This window comes from Thunnus thynnus, chromosome 23 (assembly GCF_963924715.1).
Source record: "Thunnus thynnus chromosome 23, fThuThy2.1, whole genome shotgun sequence".
Classification (NCBI taxonomy): domain Eukaryota; kingdom Metazoa; phylum Chordata; class Actinopteri; order Scombriformes; family Scombridae; genus Thunnus; species Thunnus thynnus.
The window spans coordinates 25,681,174-25,704,146 of NC_089539.1; the positions used below are offsets into that span (position 1 = coordinate 25,681,174).

At 36.0% G+C, this 22,973-nt stretch overlaps 2 protein-coding genes and 1 long non-coding RNA gene across 9 annotated transcripts in view; 1 reads left to right on the forward strand and 2 right to left on the reverse strand.

The window, feature by feature from the left end:
• The window catches only part of LOC137175993 (NACHT, LRR and PYD domains-containing protein 12-like), a 190,581-nt gene that overhangs the window by 68,327 nt on the left and 99,281 nt on the right, over positions 1 to 22,973 (reverse strand). The window lies entirely within an intron of this gene.
• Positions 744 to 22,973, reverse strand: part of ptpro (protein tyrosine phosphatase receptor type O) — a 70,995-nt gene continuing 48,765 nt past the window's right edge. Inside the window, exons 17-27 of one of the 6 annotated variants that reach the window (XM_067581953.1) lie at positions 20,979 to 21,062; positions 16,038 to 16,073; positions 15,511 to 15,592; positions 14,594 to 14,684; positions 13,685 to 13,761; positions 11,289 to 11,423; positions 9,454 to 9,576; positions 9,149 to 9,303; positions 7,274 to 7,437; positions 6,938 to 7,057; positions 744 to 5,184 (exon numbers count right to left, since the gene is read on the reverse strand). In XM_067581953.1, the coding sequence (XP_067438054.1) occupies positions 5,018 to 5,184; positions 6,938 to 7,057; positions 7,274 to 7,437; positions 9,149 to 9,303; positions 9,454 to 9,576; positions 11,289 to 11,423; positions 13,685 to 13,761; positions 14,594 to 14,684; positions 15,511 to 15,592; positions 16,038 to 16,073; positions 20,979 to 21,062 (1,234 nt within the window). In that variant the 3' untranslated portion in view covers positions 744 to 5,017. Of the gene's footprint in view, positions 5,185 to 6,937; positions 7,064 to 7,273; positions 7,438 to 9,148; positions 9,304 to 9,453; positions 9,577 to 11,288; positions 11,424 to 13,684; positions 13,762 to 14,593; positions 14,685 to 15,510; positions 15,593 to 16,037; positions 16,074 to 20,978; positions 21,063 to 22,973 lie in introns of all 6 variants that reach the window. The other 5 variants (XM_067581958.1, XM_067581955.1, XM_067581954.1 and 2 more) reach the window with 5 other exon arrangements.
• LOC137176021 (uncharacterized) lies at positions 1,072 to 7,078 on the forward strand. Of its 2 annotated transcripts, none has more exons than XR_010925769.1 (4): positions 1,072 to 1,159; positions 1,323 to 1,379; positions 5,781 to 5,886; positions 6,946 to 7,078. It is a non-coding gene; the product is annotated as an uncharacterized lncRNA (long non-coding RNA). The 2 variants fall into 2 exon arrangements; XR_010925770.1 differs by having other exon boundaries at positions 6,984 to 7,071.

Here is a 22,973-nt window from a genome sequence, read left to right on the forward strand (position 1 = left end):
TTTTCTATAATTCTTCATAGAAAACAAGGCAAGTTTAGTCTGAAGCTGACAAAATTTGTAATAGTACAGAGCCAAGTTTTGGCTTTATAACATAACTTTTGGGGAGACTATACCAAATTTGGGAATTAATACAAAATCATTAAGGTGAAATATATATAATTAGTATAGTAATCCCCAACGTTTTGATTGTAATATAAATGTAGAGGATGCTATGCCAAATTTGTAATCATTACAAATGTGGGGAGTGTAACAAATACATTTTAAGAAAAAAAATTTGAATGTCAATTATAATTGACTACACATAAATATGATTGCGTAATGTTACGTTACCCACTAATGCAATATCTTAACGTAGGCTAAAAAAATTTTATAATAAAAGAGTGAAGTTCACATAGAGGTTGATTTTTCTCTGACTGGCTGTTTTTAAACCTTGAGAACTGAAACAACACAAACTTGCATTATTTTATTGTGATTCTTTTCATGTAGAAACAATATATGTATATTTGTAAGTATGTGTATGGTGTTTAAAACTATGTAGACCACCAATACAGGCCTAGAGTTTAATTTATAGAAAATAATTTACAATTTTTAATTTCAGCCGTGAAGTAAATATCAAAAAATGTGTTTTTGGTATTGGTACTGAAACTTGCTGAATCAGCACTCCTAACAAGAAACTTTGAATAACACCCAGCCCTCATCACTACACTTATGAAGTTTGTACATAGAAACTGAATCACAACAAATGTAACTGCAACATTTTATTTTGTTCCAACACGCACACACACATTAAAACTCTGTGACAATGATCCGGGTTGAGATCATCCCTCAAATTTTAAGTGACACAATGCACAAGAATGGCACCAATGACGTACAAGTTTGACTGGACACACACTAAGCAAGAGAAAGAATTGTAGAAGAGTGTACAGTGCTGAGCTTTTGAAAATTGTCTGCAGGTTGTCTGTCAGTTTTTATTTTTTTATTTTATTTTTTTTTTGACAGTCGTACCAAAGTGCGTTTGACTGGCCACAGACGAGTTCTCCGTGTCCACATGACTCTTTTGAAACAGCTGAGTTTCCAAACATCCAGCTTTCCACGGCGACTCCGAAGCCCCAAAAAAACGAACCGTCGTAGTGATGAGAGAACTTAGCTTCTGGCTCAGGTAATGATTCACATATACAACAACTTTTAAAAAACAAACCTCTAAAGCAACAAAGTCATCTCACAAGAATTACTTCGTAATGACAAGTAGAAACAGAATAGTTAAGCAGTAGTAGTATGTACAGTACATTTGATATCTAATAGTGAAATGTAACTTATTTCAGATCGAGTGGCGACCGAACCAAAGTGCCGAACCTCTGCGGATCTGAGACAGCAAACAGGTAAAGACTTCAGGTGTTGAATCAGTTTGAACCACAAGGCCACAATGACGAATCATTTTACAAGTCAACACTGACGAGTCTAGCGGCCTTTTTACACACATTCATTGATTTCTTCAAATTTTTTACAAATTGGATGCAAGGTGTGGTCAAAATAATGCAAACAACAGTCAGTATAGGCTTTTCCTTTAATCACATTTTAGCATTTAGGGAGCTATACCAATTTCTTTTATAATATTAGAAAAAATTTAGGTCTATACAAAATTTGGGGGTAATACATTTTGGAAACACCTATTTTTTTATTATTATTTTTTTTTTACATTAAAACAAATATTCTACAAAATTTTACAAAGTTTGGGGACACTATCCAATTTTGACATTGAAAATTGTTTTTAACTGTTAGCATTACAGGGAATCAGTTTGAACCACAAGGCCACAATGGAAAAAAAAGTCAACACTGAAGTGTCTAAAGGCCTTTTTATGCACATTCATTGATTATAATAAATTGGACACAAGGTGTGGTCAAAATAATGCAAACAGTCAGTATCTGCTTTTCTTTTAGTTGATTTTTTGTAATTGGGGGTTATACCTTTTTTTTCCCAGTAGAACTAATTGTGCATGAGCAAAATAACATCAGTATTGTCTCTTGCTTCATGTAGGCATTTGGTTTCAGTTATAATACTGATTAATCCATATTATTTGGTTACTTTTTAGATCAGAAAATGACCAAATTACATCTTAATTTTAAAAATGTTATACTGTGTTTTATCTTGGCAAAGTTATTGTAAGGCAGTTCATAAGACAACAGTAAACGCTGATAATTGTTTTGTAGTATTTACACTCTGCAAAGTCAGGTTTATTTGCTGAGGATAAATGTGCAACAAAAAACTTTGTACAGAAAACTTTTTTGGCAGTAAATTTTAAGAATTTTTATTTTATTGGACCTTTAACAATAACAAAAACCTTTAACAAAAAGAAAAGCCATTCATTTTGAACTCTTAGCCAAACCTTGTGCTGCGTTCATTTTGACGACACCCTGTACATCCTGAATAGAGTGTAAAACTTTGGGTTGAATGAGGTCGACCACTCTAATCTGTTCAGTAGACATTCTCTACAGTCATCAAGGAAGTGGGAAATCTGGATTTTTCTTTTGCCCTTCAAGTCAATATGTTCAGTAGAAAGATGGTAAATGACAACAAAATGATCGTAACTAAGTTGATCTGATAACTAGCAGACAGACACCGATGCTTCAGAAAATGGCTTCACAACAATTTTCTGTACATAAGTTGAGTGTTCAAGACAGATATGCGGTCGGCCCGAGCCATGATCAGAAAGCCACCAGGGGGCCCCAGAACAACAGAAATTTTGTCACAATTGTGAGTATTTAATGCTACATTCATTGAATTTCTTACAATGCTCAAAAGCTTTTCCAAATTCCAAAATGTCCTCCCAACAAATATAAGTGGAATAACGCAAAATTTGGGGGGATTAATACAAGAATTACTAATTTCACTTGTGACATAAATAGAAGAGAGAGATATGAACGGTTTATTATTAGTGCTGTATAATATTTTAGGGCACTATACTAAATTCTGCCATTAAAATCCTTGTATGAGCAAAAGATACTAAAAAAAATTTTTTTTGGTGATATACAAAATTTTTGGGGTATCAAATTTCTTTTTTGGGGGGGTACTCCAAATTTGGAAATTACAACATTTACGCCATAACTTTTGATGGACTATTACAGATTTTATCTGTAAAAAAAAAAAAAAATCTGTAAAAAGAATGTGCCAAATTTTAGCGTTTGAAGCGCTATAAGAATTTTGAATGAATTTACTGAGTGTTACACAAAATTTTGTGATCATACCAAATTTTACAATCGTTTTAGAAAAATTTGGATTACAACAAAATTGCAGGAGTGTAAATTTGGATTCATAACAACTTCTTGAGGCACTATACCACATTTTGGGATAATACCAGTTTTGAATACAAAAATCATAGGGAGCACAACATAAATTTAAGATGTGTTGTACAAAATTTTGGCCATAATAAGATTTGGGAGCTCTGTAAAAAATGCAGTGAATGTATCTTAAGACAAAATGTTATTGTTTATTTTATGAAATGACCCATTAAACCAGGTTAAGCTTTGAGGTCATATATGTAGTTTTATTGTCCTTGACTGTAGGAAAATGAAATTCAAGTTGTGCTCGGGGCCCCTAAAAGGCTCGAGCCAGCCCCGAAGATATGCTGAGCAGATATGTTTCTGTCATTTCCCAACATGAGCAACATAAAGGGAAACTTGATATCAGGTCTTGATATAATATCTCAGTGGTTTTGGCAGTTCAACTGTCTTCAGATACTGTCAGATATGATCCTTTTCTCTGCTGGAGGATTGTTGCCGCCAATGTGATCACAAAACTCAGAGAGTAAAAACCTCTACGGTTGTCTGAAGTTCATCTTCAGACTGAGACACATCCTTCGTTAGAAAGAGCCCACAGCTCACAGGACAAATATCGAGCAACATGGCTGTACAGCAGTCCTCCACAGTCAAAAGCAGCAGCAGAAACTCTTCCCTTCTTCTGTCAGCAGGTCAGGCAGCTCTGAGGCCTCAGTGCAAATACAAACTACCTCTCTACAACCACAGTCTCTAGCATCTAAACTGGCCTCTAACACGCCGTACAGCGACGGGATGGCAGCATGAGGCCGACATGTTTCCACGTTAAGACGTTCTTTCCCTTCCACTGTTTTTGTGCCCTTTAGTTTTTGTGCAGACCCAGCAAACATTCAGACGTTTAACGGTTGATTCAACGGACAGAATAAAAAATTTAGACGCTGCCTGTATCGAGCAGCATTTAGTAAAATCAGGACTGCAATATATTACCGATCAAACACTTTCTGAAGCTGCTTCATAGCTTTCTGTACATTAAAACAGAAGAATAAATGTGGAGATACTTCGGCAAATGAACAATTCAACGACTGATAAAAATTTACGAACGGTGAGCATCTCCACGCACAATAATGCTTCTTAGTTGCTGTTTTTAAAAGCAAACACTTCACTAATCGTTTAAAAATCAGCTTCAACTTGCCAAAATGTAAAATTTTGTGCTCATTTTGGATCCAGAACTTTATCCTTCGTCCAATGCTTGCTGGGTTCCTTCAGTGAATATGACCTGTGCAGCAGTCCTGGCAGTTAATCAGCATGTTAGCGCAGGTGGTGGCTGTAATAGTTAACATGTTATTGTCCCGTGTCAGGTGGCAGTGTGTAACGTTGTCCGTCCTCACTTAGCAAGAAGCCAGGAAAGCTGCACGTAATTAACTAAAACTAAAACTAACAAATGCTAAATGACTTTCAAAGCGGAGGAAGAGGCCAGTGTGCTTGCTGGTTTTTCAGCTACTCCTGAGATTAAAAAACATAAATAAAATGGAAAAACTGCTGACTCGGTTCCACTGACTCGTCGCCTCACGTTGTCTGAACGTGGACGGACACAGTGTAGACATCCAATCACTGGACGGAGCTTGTTAATGCTCCGACTCCTCCGACTCCACGTTGACGTGAGTCAGTCCAGTTCAGAGGGCAGGATTGTGGTTGAACATGTTGGTCAGTCAGTGAAGGCTCCTTAAGGCAAAACTCCATCCCATGCTTACACCAATTCAAACAAAAAACTGGATTTCACTATTATTATTTTTTTTTTTTGTCTCTTGTGTTGTCGAGATGTTCTGCTGTTTTTTTTTGATACTGATGATGAAGCGGATCTTCTTCTGCAGAGAATGGATGCCTGAAGCACAGGAGGTTGGGTGTGTTCACAGCCTGCAAGATGAGGAAAAGGGATTTAATTTTCTTTGAATTTCCTGGAAATTTTATGAGGAGATTGCAGGTATTTAATGGTTAATTTTGAGGACATTTTACAGAAAGAGTGCAATTTAGAACAAATTATAAAATGGGGGAAAAAAGGTTACTTTGGTTGAGTTGTAGTATTTGTAGTTTCATATATAGTTTTTTTCCAACAATTTCATAAAAGTAGCTGCTGTGTAACTGCTAATTCTTATGTAATTTGGTAGTCTTAGGGAAAGAGTTTTTAAGTAAGAATTTAGTATATAAATACTGGTGCAAACTGAGTATTTTCACTCATTTATCAAGAATCTTTGCAGATTAACTTGGAACCCAAATACAAGGAGTTTGTACTTAACTAAACCAACTTTAATTTATTTATTTTTTAATAATTTGTACCAAATTGCACAGTAAAATGTCCTACAAATGTACCGTTAAATACCTGCAAATTACATTTAAAAGTTTCCAGGAATTTGTTATAAAATTAAAAGACCTGTAAAATGAAGCATTTCCATTTAATTTAGTTACATCAGGATCTTTACAGCTAGAGGTTGTGTTTGTTTATTTCTCTGCAGGTTCATAGAGTTAAATTTGTCACCAGCCTTTCAGCCAATCAGAACAAAGGAGGAGTCCCGTGGTGAGTTTTGGTGGCGAGACTTCAGAGGATGCCGGAATTAAAAGGTACTTTGCTTTCCAGAGACACATTGTTTTTTTCTGTTGGTAAATTCAGAATAATTTACAAAATGTTTCCTGGAAAGAATTATGTCATTTCGTACTAATAATTTTGAAAAAACTGTTTAATTGATACATTTCCAATTCAATCATTCCAGGTAATTCTGAGTTTAACCTTTTAGTCTGAAATCCGTCTACAAGCAGAATACAATTCAACATGTATTAAGAATTCATATTTTACGAGGGCTTAAATGTAGCTGTTCCTTAAAAGAAATTCATATTTTTCTCTATAATTCATACTGAAATACACAACTTTCTTTCCGTTCTTTCCAGTAAACTTCATACAAAATTATTCTGAAATTACACACTTGTAAAGATTTCTTGACATTTTCACATCACTACAATAACTTTTTTGGAGGATTGTGCGATCAAAAATGTATTTATGATTAAAGTTAAAGATAATATTCAAAGCTGCTTTAAAGCTAAAAAAAAAAAAAGATAGTCATGGAGCAACCAGGTGACGTAACTGTGGTTTATAGATTGATGGTTGAGTTGTCGTCTTCAACCAGAACAGAAACAACTCGACATACTTGATTAAAATTTACGCACATTAAAAATAGCAATAAACTACAACAAATCAGCTTCCATGTGCCAAAATGTAAAGTTTTGTGATCTTTCCAGGAAATTATTCAGAAATTATGGAATCATAAAATAAAGTAGAATACTAAAATTTTGGCTGTGGGCAAAAGAACTAATGTTTAGTTTAGGTGTGGATTTTTAAGACGAATTTTTTTTAACATTGCTAGAGATGGTAGATTAGGATTTTGTAGACGTTTTCTATTTTTAAAATGAGTTTTTTGGAGGATTGTGCTGTTGAAGATACTGAAGATATCTCTAATTATTGGCCAGATTGCTTTAAAATGCTCCCTGATCCCCAGAGGATGACACTTATCGATTTTGATGCTCAAGGACAAACTAAGACTTCAGATCATTGTAGTTAAATTGCGTCGACAGTTTAAATTTCATGCTGTTCTATCTGTGCTGTTCATGTTTGACTCACGTCTGGAGGAGTCTGCCGTCATTATGTCTTGCTGGCGTTCTCGTAGATGACGTCCGAAGTGATGGACTGCTGCTTCTTCTTCTGCCACATCAGCAGGACACACTGATGGATGAAAACGTACTGCTCCTGCAGACACAAAACACATCATCCGATTAAAACCTGAAATCATCTGAAAACAGTCTGTAAACTGACTGAAGAACTGAATTATTCTTCATCATATTTTATTCTGGATTGCATGTTTGAGTGAGTTGTACACACTGTTTATCAATCAGAGCATCATTTTAGAATCTCTTTTCACGTTTTACATCTACATATGTTCATTTCTCTGATGTAAACAGACAGCGAGCATCAGCGGGCTCCTCACCTCAGTCTGGACCATGGACAGACGGTGTGAACGCATTTCAGACACCATGCCCAGGATGTCGGCGAACTCGTGTTCTCTGATGTGCTGCATCAGACGGTCCAGAGCGATGAAGGTCCCCGTCCTGCCGACTCCAGCGCTGAACACCACAGAGCAGAAACATGCAGTAAACACCAGAGGTGGAAAGTAGCTAACTACATTTACTCAAGTACTGTATTTAAGTACAGTTTAGAGGTACTTGTACTTTACTTGAGTATTTCCATGTGATGCTACTTTCTACATTTCAGAGGGAAATATTGTACTTTCTACTCCACTACATTTATTTAACAGCTTTAGTTACTTTTCAGATGAAGATTTGACACAATGGATAATATAACAAGCTTTTAAAATACAACACGTTGTTAAAGATGAAACCAGTGGTTTCCAACCTTTTTGTCTTTTGACGTCTTACAAAAAGCAGTGTGTAGTCGGGAACACATTTCACATGTCTATGAGTTGTTAACAGCTCCACCAAATAGTGATTTTTCCCTCTAAACTTCTCACATGCTTTCATTTCAATAAATGTTCAAATGATCCAATATTTCACCAAAAATCAAAGATTAGAGAAAAAGTCCAAAAACTGAAAACAGATTTGTGTATCAGAACTTTGTTTTTTCTTCTTTCCTCTCCCATTAATCATCTCACCACCCCTCAGATTTATCTGCTGACCCTTTGGAGGGCCCCGACCCCTAGGTTGGGAACCACTGGACTAAACTAGCTAACTGTATATAAAGTAGTGTAAACTAGCTCCACCTCCAGCAGCTACAACAGTAACATGCTGCTCTAACACTGATGCTTCACTATTAATAATCTAATGATGTCATATATAATAATATATCAGTCAGAGGGACCAAACCACTACTTTTACTGCAATACTTTAACTACATCAAGCTCATAATACTTATGTACTTTTACTGCAATACTTTAACTACATCAAGCTCATAATACTTATGTACTTTTACTGCAGTAGGATTTTTCATGCAGGACTTTTACTTGTAATGGAGTACTTTTACATGTCTGTATTGGTACTTTTACTGTAGTAAAGTATCTGAGTACTTCTTCCAGCGCTGGTAAACACACATCATCATCATCATCATCATCAGACACATACAGTAAAACATGGATCATCATAACGGCAGTTCAGGATTCATGAAGTCTGCCACAACAGGAATAAAATGTAATGGATGACATAATGCACATGACATCATCTGTCTAATTGTATTTTTATGGCTGTTAACTTTCAGGATGTGATCTGTCTTCCTGCTCTGAGACTCAGTGTCTCTGAGCAGGTCATTAAGTTTCCTGCTGAACCAGAAGATAAATGGAGCTATAAAGTCAAACTGAACTCTACACTTCACTGATTCACTCGCTGCCTCGGGACACTTAACATGCCCGCACTGATGAAATTATTTGACTGTTTTACTTGATTTACTGTCTTGTTTAGAAAAGTTTGTGAAATCAAAAGGTACATTTAACGCATACAGATGAGATAATAGCAGCTTGTATAATAACATCTCATGATAAAACTAGTTCAGCTTAGTTTTTTTTCTATCTTTTAAACCTTTTATACTTAATAAATATGAAAATCAGTGGTTAATGTCACACATGTTCACTTATTATTTTAATGTCTGAGATCTGGATATCTGCATCATAAATCCAGTGTATTAATCTAATGCCAGTGTGTTTACATGCTAACATTAGTTTTCTTCTGGCGCCTCCATCAGAACAAACTTGACATTTTTACCCTGCTGTTATTAAAGATCTAACAATATAAAAGTCCCTGCTGATGTGGGCGGGAGACCCCTCCTCACCTGCAGTGCACTATGATGGGGTCTTTGGTCCTTTTGGCCTGCTGACGGACGATGTGGACAAACTGCAGGATGCTCTCGATGGCGTTGACCGTGGGGACGCCGTGATCCGGCCAGGAGGTGTAGTTCAGGTGGAGGATGTCCTGAGTCTCATCTGCCTGCAGGGGGCGACAAAGATATTAAAAAAAGCCATTTTATAGGTCTGATTCAAGAAGGTTTGTGTTTTTTGTGATTATTTATTTGAGTTTTTACATGATTATATCCACAGCTGGATGCATCACTTGTGGTTTTTAGAAACTGGTACTCACATATCCCAGTCTGAACTTCCTGATGGTCCATTCTGGTGACTCGCTTTCAGAGAGCATCTCCACACTGATCTCTCCATACATCACAGGCTCATCTGTGAACGGCCAGTAGTGATCACACTTCACCTGAAAACACAGGAAACACAACTGTCATGTGACCCAGTGCAGCGGTGTGGCTCACTGATGTGGTTTTCATCAGATATATCAGCTTAGATACACACACACACACACAATACTTGTTAGTAGATCAGTTCATTGTTGGTTGGTTTGGTTTGTATTTGCATTGACAAATAAACCTGCTGCACAACATGCTGTTTGGTTTCCACTTGTTGTTCCAGAGCTCATTTTGATGTGGAGCTTTAACCTGGTTTGACTTTATTCTCACAGGTTAAAATCAAATAAAGTCACATAAATAACAATAAAACATGGTTGTGCAGGTAGAGAAATAAAGCTCAGATGAGCTTATTGATGACATGTAACTGAATAATATGAAGAGAAAAACACATTCACACTTAAAATATGATTAACTGAGATTAAAGCCTGTTTAAATCTGCTCTGAAGGACTTTGAGGAAGAAATTTGAACCAAATAAGAAATTTAGTTCCATTAGTCAGGACCTGTATGTGACTGAAGATGAAGATTAGATGATTGTCTGGTTGAGTAAGTTTAGTTTTAAAATGAGACATATAATTATTTTAAATATTTCCAATATTTGAATTGTGTCTTACATATAAAAAGGACATGATATGATCAATGTTGAGAAGCCGACGGGAGCAAAGATTTCAGCAGGTTGTGTTTTTATTTTGTGGAGAATTATTATATTATATTATATTATATTATATTATATTATAAAATGAAAAGTAAGAATAAGTTAAAGAAAAATAACAAAACAGCTTCATTTCCTGATTACACTAAGATATTTAGTTACTTCTCATTGACTGTGAGGACGAATGAGATATTTAAACCTCATTTGACTCTTATAATATAATATAATATAATAATAATATATTTTGTTATGGAGGAATGCTGGTCAGTGGTCAACTCATCAGTGAAGCGTTCGATGTCTTATGCTGAGAATATTTACTGAACGCTTGGCCAAGCGGAGAACAGAAACAGTAAACATGGAGGTGTTCTGCACCAGATGCTGCCTCTTTACTGTTCTGAGAATGAACGTCTGACTTTTGGTCTTTAACCCAACAGATCATCCCACAATATAAAAAATGAGTCTATTGGTTCGTTAGTTTGTAAACAATGAACTGAAGACTTTACCGGTGTTAGTTCAGGTCACTGTCGGCACATTCTGGTTTGAACGTCTGATTATGCCCATGAATCTACGCAGCCAACCTATCTGTGTTGTCTAGGAAGGCCCCCTCTGACCTTGGTAACCATGGCAACACCGATTTACCCTTTATCAGAGAGGATTCTGCTTCCCCAAACATCAGTCACTCTAAGTCTCAAGGAAAGGAGAGAATGTCTCCTTCAAGGCCCAGGCTTGACCCAGTATAACCCAGTTCTTAGCCCTTAAAGATGGAAAATTCCATAACACATTTAATTTGTCCCGCATTTTTCACTCATAGTGAAACTCCAAGTGCAGCAGTATTAATAACATGGAACTCACAACATACAGAGTTAAGATGAGAAAGCCTTCCTGAATAGAAAGGGTTTCAGGCCTACGCAGACTATGCAGCTGTAAATCTGTCTCCATAAATGTAAAGACTATTGTGTGACATGTATCTGTTTCTGTGAACAGAACTCGCTGAAGAAAAGCAGGAAATGAACTGTTAACTCCCTTTGAGGTTTCCTCTGTGACAGGACAGAAATAAAAAAAAAAAAACTCACCCTCCGCCGCTCGTTGCACTGCGTGAGCATGACGACGATGGGAGATTTCTGCTGCAGCACCATCTTCCAGAAGTCGTTCCGGGTCTCGGGCAGCGGGCCCTGCGTGGCGATGTACTCTTTAGGATGTTTGTAGCCCTGAACGCCACACGGCAACACAAAGAGTGAAGAGAGAGAAGACATCAAAACAGCATCAGAGTTACTGACAATGACACAACAACACCGATGTAACACCTCGCCTAAGGGCGAGGACCCTATTGTTTTTCGTGTGTTTGTTTGTTTGTTTGTTTGTTTGTTTGTTTGTTTGTTTCTTTCTTTCTTTCTTTCTTTCTTTCTTTCTTTCTTTCTTTATTATTACGCCACTTCAGACCTAAATTTGACCCCCTAAACATGCTCAAAAACTCACCAAATTTAGCACGCACATCAGGTCTGGTGAAAAATTTGATAAAATGTAAAAATTAACCCCTAAAGTGCCAAAATGTGCTCTCTAGCGCCACCTATGTAACTAAAATGGCCGCCACGGCCCGTAGGAGATCAAACCAAAACTCAATTATTCATCTCATCAAGACCTACAAATCATACACCGACACCCCTGACCTAAATCCAACAGGAAGTCCGCAATTCACCCATGAATGTATGACTTTGCGCCAATTTTGGACCCCGAACAAACACTATCTCCTCCGAGGGTGTTAATGGTATCGGCTTCAACCTTTAATAGGTGACTTATGACACTATGCTGAAAAAAGTTGTTAAAAACTTTGTAATAACTTGAACGGTTTGGATTTAATAAGCCCTGAAAGTTGCAGTGCCACATCACCCTTACAATGTAAACCAATTGGGAGGCAATCTATGGGCATGAACTTTGTGTCAAAAAGAGGCTTCTGACGTCTAAACTATAAGTCTGACCACTTTCAAACCTGTATCAATGGATTCGCCACGAAATTTCCTACTAAAATATGATTTTTAATGTAAGATTTGGCCAAAGTGATGGGATTTATGAGGATATTTCACCAGAAGCGTACTCTAAAATCCTCCTCTCCAACTGCTCCTGACAGTACACATGTCAATCAAACTTTCAGAATAAAAGCACACCACACTTGTAAGAAATATCCCTCATTTTTAAAAAGCAAAATGATCTGATCCTGACGGGCCAGAGTGCGAGGTCCCGACCAACGCTGCTTGCAGCTTTAATTTCCATTGCTGTCATTATCTGCGGTTGTTAATTTGAGACACCAGCTGTTCTCATCTATCCAATAGCACAGCGACACGCTTCTATGGTTAGCCTATCATCCTGCTGCTGTCTTTATAAAAACTTTTCTCTCTCTCACTGCCATTAGTGCGTTCATGCTGCTGTTATGTGCGTGTCACTAGCTCCCTATCACCGCCTAGTCTTTGCAGATTCATCAGCTTCATCAGTGTCAGCAGCAGTCATCAGCACCACCAGAGTCTTGACTCCACGGGGGGGTTTATCTTGCCCCTCGATTAAAAACTCTCCCTGTAGAATCTGAGCGCCAAAGTCTTTCCTGACCAAGACTTAATTACACTACATCATCTGTTAAAATAAACTATTATCTTTACTTCTTTCACTGTGTCTCTCCTGACTGAAATGAGAATAAATGCAGGTTTGTTTTGAGGAAGTTCACTGTAACTGTTTCTTCCAACTTTTCTTCCTGATTTTCATTCTTTCATTTCAAGAAGGACGAAAGGACTCGTGGCTGAAACTGGTTTCCATTTACTACATAGTCTGGAAATGTAATTTGTAACATTAGTGAGTAGCAGAAACTATACAATAAATCAAAACTATCAAAGCTCTGCAGAGTACAATACCCAGACAAATGTATATTAATGTGCTTTATGTGCATTAAAGTAATGTAGTATCTGGTTAATTATCTATTATAGAGTAATACACTCAAGTAAAAAACACTAAAAACTAAATTAAATATAGAAATTCTGTTTGGATGAAAATTTAAAGTGTGGAGCCATAAAAGATTTAAACATATCTGAAATTAATATTCAGTATATGTGTATTAAGTTAATGCTAAAATATTATTTTAATAAAAGTTCTTCTAGTGTAATTTGTTTTTAGCTTTCAATATTTTTAGTATAATTTCTTATCATTATACTACTTATAACGTGTTTGAAGTAGTGTTAGATTTTTTAAAAGCTTTTAGGGTTTTTATGTACATTTGGTGCTATTTTTAATCAGTTTTAGTTAGAACCCTTCAGTCAGTGTGACTTTTCTTATTATCTTTCCTTATTTGTGTTAAAGTTGTTATTCTTGCTGCTATTTGACCAGAACTCTTTTAAAACAGATTTCAATGTTGAGATCGTGCCGTTTAAATAAAAGGTTATAAATTAAATAAAAAACAACACACTAACACGGACATGCAGTTACTCACAGGTATGTAGTTGGCGTTGATGTAGTCTGAACCTTCGTCGTTGTGCATCGAGATCAGTTTCACTCGACTGAAGTCGTCTGCAGGAAGATTTAAAGATTTCTCAGTTAATCATCAAACTGTTTCATTTCTTCATATTTCCAAACTGCTCCGAGTCTCACGGCTTTATCACAACTTCAAACCGAACACGTGAGCAACATGATCTGCGGCTGCTGCTCTAATATTTCGTTGATAACTCTGTGATGTGAATATTTGAAGACATCTGACAAATTTACTTTTCTCTACGTCTCAAAATACTAACAAACCTTGCAACTATTTGATACGTCTAATTGGTTTTTGTAACTTTAATAATTCAGAGTCCAACCTTGATGAAAGATTGACAGGATACTTAGTTATTTACACTATTTTGTGGCGTACCACAAGGATCTGTTGTAGGACCCTTATTATTTCTTATTTATATTAATGATTTAATGACGATATTAATGATTCATTTGTCTTTTAAATTTTCTTTTCCCATTTTGTTTTCTGAAGATACCAACATGGTTTTATCACACAGATTTACATATTCTTCTTGGGAGGAAACAGTGAGAGTTGCAAGATGGTTTCATGAGCGCTCATTAAATATCAGAAAGTCAATATTTGCAAGAGGTTTGTTAGCGATTATGAGACAGTGTTTCTTTACAAATGTTCATTAGATTTATGTATATACATAAAAATACATGATCTGTCTCTTTGCAACTTCAGATTTAATTCTCAAATTCATTCTTGTAATAATCAGAGAGTAGGTTGATCATTTTCACCTTCCTTACTACAAAAAATAAAACAAAACATGGTTCTGTTTTTCTGTATTTTTCTGTTTTGTTGTATTTATGTGCCTCTTTCGCCCATAATGCCTTGCTGTCAGTGACTCACAGGGGAGGATGTTGGTGTATCGGTTCTTCGGCCTGTTGACGGGCAGGTCTGCTGCATCATGGGAAAGATCAAGTCCGACACTCTTCAGTTCCTGAAAACATGAATTAAAGAGTTCAAAATTCAGTTTGAACACAAACATGCGACTCAAGTCGTACGTTTCATCCAATGTGTCTCATGTTTTAACTGAATTTCCAAAAAAAAATGTTCAGTATAAAATCTAGTGAATGTTGTGTGAATATCAGCAGATAAACAGCAGGTGGCGCTAATTCAGTCGGTGCCATTAAACCGTTGCAGAAGAAGAAGACACAATGAGGTCATTAAAAGAGCGTCAGTCAAAGCTCAAACAATGGAAAACATGATGGAAATATGACATTTCTGTTTGTTTCATGTGTTCATTTGAGGAAGGTTACAGTCTCCTCCTCATCGCTCCACACGGATGGATGAATGGATGAATCCTGCTGACGTTGGTGATCCTCTGACTTCACCTGGTGACATCATCTGCTCAACGTCTTAATACTTTAGTTTATGAGCAGTTTATATGTTCTGAATAGTGTCTGTATTACTCTGAATGTTCATCCTTGACCTTCGGAATCAATATTTGATGGACACAAAGGTCCACTTACAGACTTCATTCAATGAATAAATAAAGCTTTATTTATTCACTGAATGAAGACTGTGAGATATGGTTGAAAGCTCCAATGCTAGTAAGTGGACCTTTGTGCTTAGATTATCTATATAGACTGATGGGCTCTCAGATCGACCTGTTTCTCTACAGGCAGATTCCCCTCACCTGGGAACGGTGGGCGGGGAAATAAAATCAATGAATCAATAAATACAAACACTGACAAACAAACGGTACGGTGTTATGATCTCATTGTCCTTAAGATGCTTTTGGGATCTGATTTAACTTGACATACCTCAAACTGCAGGGAGAACTTGTAGGCCGAGTCTTTGCTCATTTCTTTGAAGTAGGCGTCAAAGTCGTCCAGCTGCACAGGACTGTAACGATAAAGAAATAAATATAGTTCAAATACTGAAAGCAGAAGGAGAGATGCAACATGTCAACATGTTTCTACTTTAAAAATCTCAATCTGACATCTTTACCATCAACTACACAAACATTGCCACTTGTAGACAGGAAATATTAAACTCTAATAGGCAGATTACAATTAAATCAAACAGAGGATTAACCCATTAGATTGTCTTGTCCTCTGCAGGTTGAGTTTCCTCCTGACTGAAGGTTTAACAGCCTGCAGTTTCACTTTAATCTGCTGCATTTTCTCTGTTGGCTGAAGGCTGTTATGAATGTGATGGCAGCTTTTATTACATGCAGCACACACACACACACACACACAAAAAAAAAAAACACACGTAAAATAAATGAATCCACACTATAAGAAGCCCACATCACACACTGAGAGACGATGTTGTTTAGTTGTGTTACCTTGTTAGCTTCCGTTTCTTTAAAGCTGTCTTGCTCCTATAAAATACAGACATGTGTGATCTCACCACCGTCCACTCACTACAGACTGACTGCATTACATGTTATATACTGTATGATACTAACTCAACTGTTCTCCTCCACCTCTGCAGACCAGTATCAGTATAGTAGGACTTGACCGATGTGGGTTTTTAAAGCCTTTAATGATTGTGACATATTTATAGTTGCGGACTAAATTTACTGGCAATTCAAAATGTTTAATTTTGACGGCAGAAACTCTGAAATATTAGCTGTTTTACTCATTTTTTAAAAATTATAAAAGAGTGTAAATGTCTTTTAAATTTTAATTAACACAATCCCTGGGAACTAAACAGAGTTGTGAAGTGTTTTTCCTTATTCTGTGTTCCCATTTAAAGGTTTTCTTTGAAATTGTTCTTAATATTACTCAACATAGAATCTCAGGACTCTCCTGGATAATGTAACCATCATTTAAGTTAATGTTCTGAACACCAGTTTGAATTATTTCATCTTTGTTTCCGAGAAATCAGGTTTTTGTCCATCATTTTTGCAGAAGGCTCTAAATAATACAACACCCATGAGCCTCAGCTGCTGTTGCCATGGAGAAGAAGCCAGTCAGAGTTGTGAATCAGAGCAGTAATTAATTAAAAATGTTTCACTGTTGGATTTTGAGAGCAAAATGTCACCATGGTTGCCAAATTCATCCAAAATTAACCAATAATCCAAAAGTTAATTGATTTAATCTGCACCTTGCTGTTAGTGATGCCCGAAATGCATCTTGGGAGTCGTAGTTTTTATGTCCACAAGTCTTGTAGCTTCAACTTTTTACTCATGAACCAGATATTTTCTAACTCAGTTGTTCATGTTTTGCTCTGATGATCTAACAGGGAGAGTTTCATGTTGATAACAAACTGGAAGAGCTCCAAATGTGAGTCACTTAACATCGTCTATTGGACATCCGAAATATCTCCTCTGACTTCACAACTCTGTTGGAAAATATTAATTTTTCCAGATTTAATTGAGGTGACAGCCTACATATAGTCAAGCATCAATTTTTAAAAAAAAAAAAAAAATCTGAATTAATTATATGAACGAACATTGTACCCAGGTAACTTGGTCATCAGATCAAATTTAATAAGCTCTATGTCAGTCTACGGATGCCAGTTTTAAAAAGTAAAATCACATAATCAAATTAAAATTTCCATTTCTATTTGTGTGCCAATGTATAATAACATAAAAATTACAATTTTATATTGTATTTAATTGTAACTGGACTTGTGCATTTGAATTTAAATTATTTCCTTAATTTCAGCTAGTTTCAATTGAAAATGCTGTGCAGTTCTAACTTTTTCCATGTTCAGAATGGTCAGAATGGCGCTTTTATAACCGTTGACTGTCAGATTTCACAAATGAGGTCAGGGAGACTCCTACCATTATGAAAATTCTTATTTTCATTAGCAACAACCTAAAATCGAGACATAATTTAAATTCAAATGCAAAAATCCAGTTTGCAATTTCATTTTCAAGTTTTGGTTGGACATCGTCGACCAGTTAAAAAATAAAGAGTCCATTTCACATTCAGGTTCAGTTTGTTACGGCAGTATTGTGCTTTGAAATACACAGAAAAATATTCGCCAATAACTTTTGATTTTAATTTTTGCGGTAATTGTGCATTTTAAACGTGGGAGTGTTTGAAAATTAGAAATTACTTAAAAAAAATAATTTTGTCGTGCACACAAATAGAAAATCAAATTTCAATTTGTATACATTATTTAATTTTAATATTTGCAGCCACAAACTTCAATGACAGGCCAGTGCGTAAAACCCATCCATCGATCTAAACCCAGGAAACAGAGCTTTACAATTACTCATCTCATCACATTATAATAAAAACATCATGCTGAGGAATTTGTCTTTCATCTGAAACTGTTACCTGCTTTATGCAGACACCTCCGTATCAAACATGCAGCATTTTTACATTTACAGCACTTTATATTTTACACTTCATGCTTCTGGATTCACATTACAGAGTCAAATCTGGTTCGTTAAAGACTCACTCTCTGACTGCGTTACAGCATCCCAAATCCCAAAATGTCCTCCCAGATTTGAGCAGCTCGGTAACACAATGAGCGAGTGTATCTTTCACCAGCAACATGCACTTAAACATCTACAGTCTAACAGAATAAACAGAACATACAGTAACTACACTAAAAGCAGCACCAAATACTGACAGTCTACTTCTAACGTGAAAATCCACACAGAAAGACAGACGGCATGCAGACAGCAAACACAGAGCAAAGCAATAGTTAGCATCAACAGTTAGCATCATGCTACATCCAACATGTTAGTAGATACACACTCGCTGCGACTTTTGAGAGTTCAACCACAGACACAGCATTGCAAGACAAAGTTCACCATGTAAGAAAAATCATCTGCTGACTTCCGGTTTCCCCCGTGAATCAAACTGGACTTTAAATTCAGTTTTAGTTAAAAGTGCAGTGTTCAGGTGTTAAAGGAAAAGTCTGGTGATGTTCTTTATTTTTCATTGTGTCAGCAAATCCCATGAAAAGACAAAAACCAACAATGAACTGATCTTCTGACAAATATGGTGTGTGTATCCAAAGCCGGATATATCTTATTCCTGTGTGCTGTAGACCTCCATAGTGTCCAAAAACTATTAAAAACAACAGTGAGTCACACCGTTACACTGGGTGACATGTTCCTTCCTCACCATGAACACACACTGTAGTTTATTGTGAAATATTGTAAAATCCCATATAGACTGTTCTGCTGGCAGAAATGCTCACTGGAGCATTGGAACAAAAAAAAAATTAAGAACAACAAGGGCCCTAAAATTGAAACCTTGTGGAGCACCAGATTAAATTAAGATTAGTTAATTCCTTGCTAGGTGACATTACTCCAAGGAAATATGTTGAAGTGGCTCTCATGTATGAACATTTATACATTTATTTTCTGATTTAGGCCCAAATGATTTAAAAAGATTCCAGTTTACAAAAGATAATTTATGTAAATTAAGAAAAACAAGGACTCTAAAATCGAGCCTTGTGGAACACCAGATAAAATGTTAAGATGATTTAATCACTCCAAGGAATCATGTTGAAGTGGCTCTCTCTAAAAGCACATTTTATCTACATAAAAACTATTTGGGCATAACTCAGAAAACAAATATATAAATGTTTAAGACATTTTAAAAGATTCTAGTGTCAGAAATATGCCAGCTTGCAAACATTAGGCATATCATTTATGGAAATAAATGGAAAAACAAAGGGCCCTAAAACTGACTCTTGTGGAACACCAGATTTAATGTTAAGTAATATAACATTAATTGACATGTTCACTGAGTATGGGTACTCACTGAAAAAAAAAAACCTTAATAAACCATTTTGACTAATATTTTTTGTAGGTATAGATCATAAAACCCACAAGTCTGGCAAGATATTCATCCTGAAAAAGTGAATCTTGGTATAAATGGAGTGAGATAAATACTAATTCTATTTTTTATGAACTTTCAACTGTTGTAGGAGTCTAAATAGTGTATAATTAACTTAAAAATACTATGTATTGAAAATATTTTCAATATAGAACTTTGCAGTTATCATCAAACACTATGATTTTTAAAAAATACAACTCACCACATAACTGTTTTATTTTTAGTGGTCTTTATGTTTTGCATGAGTTAATAAATTAATTATTGGCCATACCTACCCAGGAGTAATGTAGTATGGTCATTTTAATATGTCTGGTTTTAATGTTAATGATGGATTTATAGAGTTTGTACCTTCAGAGAGGTACTATAGATTATAATATTAAACCTAATGCCTTTGACTAACTTAATTTTGTGCCCAGCTTCCTTCCATATTTTAATTCAATATCAGAAAATTGTGAAAAATTCCCCTTAAAATTTCTGATAGTCAAAGTTGACATATTCAAATTTCCAACTGTTTTCAATCAAAGAAAACAGGAAAGCAGTAATGATACACAATGGATCATCAAAATTCTTTTGTTGATTAATTCTGTCCTCGACTACTAATCTCAACTCTCAAATAATCGATAACTTCAGTATTTGTTTCAGCTCTAGTGCATTAATCCAACGCTGAAAATAATTCCCAAAAATGCCTGCTTTCATCCTTTTTTTAGGAAATTAATGAGCCTTTTATTAAAATGAAACTATATATTTGTGAGGTGTTTTTAAAGATTTCTGTCATTAGTAGATGAGACACAGAGTAGGGAAGGAGAATATATTTAATTTGGGTATTTTAATGGAACATATCAGGGTAAAATGCAATTATCTCACTCTACTTGAGGGCAACCAGACTACTAACATCATTAGGATGGACAGGGAGATATAATTGTGTATCATTTGCATAAAAATTAAAAGATACATCATGTTTACTTATAATTTGATAAAATGGAAAAACTGCACCTTGTGGTACACCACACTGGTAAACGTATTGTTGTTTTTGGTCTTTTCATGGGATTTGTTGACAATAATTAAAATTTGGGCAAAAATGCAATTATCTCACTCTTACCCTCATCAAAGAAATAATTTGACAAGGATAAGACAACTAGCATCATTAGGATAAACAGGAAGATACAATTGTGTATCATCTGCATAAAAATGAAAAGATATATTATGTATAATGTGACCAACAGGAAACATGTAAATGGAGAAAAGAATAGGACCCAGAATCACGCCTTGAGGTACACCACATATGTAAACGTGTTGTTGTTTTTTGGTCTTTTCGTGGGATTTGTTGACAGTAAGAGAAATATAGAGCAACACCAGAGTTCTCCTTTAACAGTAATGGAGTGTAAAACAATGTCTCTGATCAATACTGTGGGCTGTGACTCTGCTAAGACATGCCCCTGAAGTGCAGTGTTTTTGGCCAGCAAGTGCTTACTTACCAAGGATTAATATAAAAAGCCAAAAGATAGTCAGTCCAAAGGCAGGATGGCAGTAGGGTAAGGAAGGCAAAGAGGCTTCTTCGCCTGAAGGGGGTTCAAATAAAAAACAAAAATAAAAACACAAACAAGAAAAAAATAAAAAAAAAAACAGACACCAGGGGGTGATAGGTTGGGGACAGAACATGGTGCTCCATTAGTAAAGAGGCACAGAGCGTCGAGAGCTTCACATTAGTGCTGAACACAGAGTTAATGCATCATGCAGCCGTTCAGAAAGTGTCCCGTTGTCTCTCTGGAGGACAACAGGAGTCTGTTCGCTGCCGGACGTCAATGGCCGCTCTGTCTCATTTAACAACCTCCAGCCTGAGCCTGTGACATCACTGCGTCCTCCCAGCAAGTCCCACAATGCAACACTCAGCCAGGCCCCTCATCATGTGTAAACAGTCCACATTTTGTCACTTGGCAGTGACGTCAGACCGCGTGACGCCACCTCTATGAACCTGATCAGATGGATGATCTCAACATTTGTGCTGCTCAGGTCATGTCTCCACTGATGCAGATAAATGTGAAAACTTCGGTCTTTATTTGTCTTCCTTACACACAAAACTTTAGTCTCACAACCTCATTAGTATCAAGAAACATCTGTATATAAATACAAAAAAACAGTCATCTAACTGAGATGATGTGTATCCCTCCCCACCATGTTCATGTTATCTTCTTGGATTTACATGCTGTTGTATTTCAGGTTTTTGTAACATTTCTGATGATGTATTTAAATTTCTTATCTGTCTGTTTTCAATTAATTAATACAACAGCAGCGTTTGAGAAACTGGAACCACTGGAGACTTTTTGTCAAAATTCTTGTTGATTAATTTTGATGAATCTAAACTCTCTTCTAGTAATTGTTTCAGCTCCGGTGCTTTGTGATTTGGACTGTTTTGATGTTTTGCATAAATAAAGAAAACAAAAAAAAAACAATTAGAACTTTTGTCATATTGGTAATTAGATGGAGATGTATTATTGACATGTGGTTGATAAGCAGCAATATAAAGAAACCAAATTTGACTCTGACTTTGTTTTTGTTAATATGTGTGTAAAACCAAAGAAGTTTTTGTTTTTACATCATTATTTCCATTTAACAAAAAATGTTGGTGTTCCATAGAAATGTCCCAAACTGACTTAAAGATAATCATCCTCCCAGACTCAAGGACACTTTCAATGTAGTTTTAATAAGAATCAAACTGTACAGAACATATAATTGTTGACCATGTTATTCTTTCCTTTGAGTGGTTTTATTGTCATTACTTAACTGTTCAGTGACTGATGTGATAACTTCATCCAGCAGCTGCTTCACGGATTTTCTGCAGATTTTTTTTTAAATTTTTTTATAAATGTCTCTTGCAGAAGCTTTTGGTGACATTTTTTGTGAATGAAACTTACCACTTAATGTAGCATTTGTAGGTTTTTCAACAACGTCAACATGAATTTACTCTCCAGAAAGCAGCAGTTGTTTTTTTTCACATTTGGCACATCCAGGCTACCGTATCTTCACTACCTTTTCTGTCTGTTTCATGCATCCCAAATAACATGATGCTTGCAAGAGGCCGATTATCTAAAAGTGAAGGACGCTTATTGGATTTCTTGCAGAAAGGCAGATGTGCAGATTGATACGTCTCTTCATTCTGTTGAACTAATCCTTCAAGAAAAAGTTACAGAATCGACGTCTTTTGATCTTTTGTTAATGCAGAAAATCTAAATGTTGGTTATTAAATATAAAAGACTCAACATGATCTGATGTTTTCCAGGACGTGCAGCGAGAACCCTGTTTTATACTAAATAATCACGTTTATCTGCATCCGTGTTGACATCACATCCACACTGCTGTAAACACATCAAACAGCGAGGTCTGCTGACATGCAGTCGAAGCATAAACACAACTCCACCATCACATTAAGAAGAAGAAGACACTCTGATGGACATGTGCGTTTAGTGATGGAA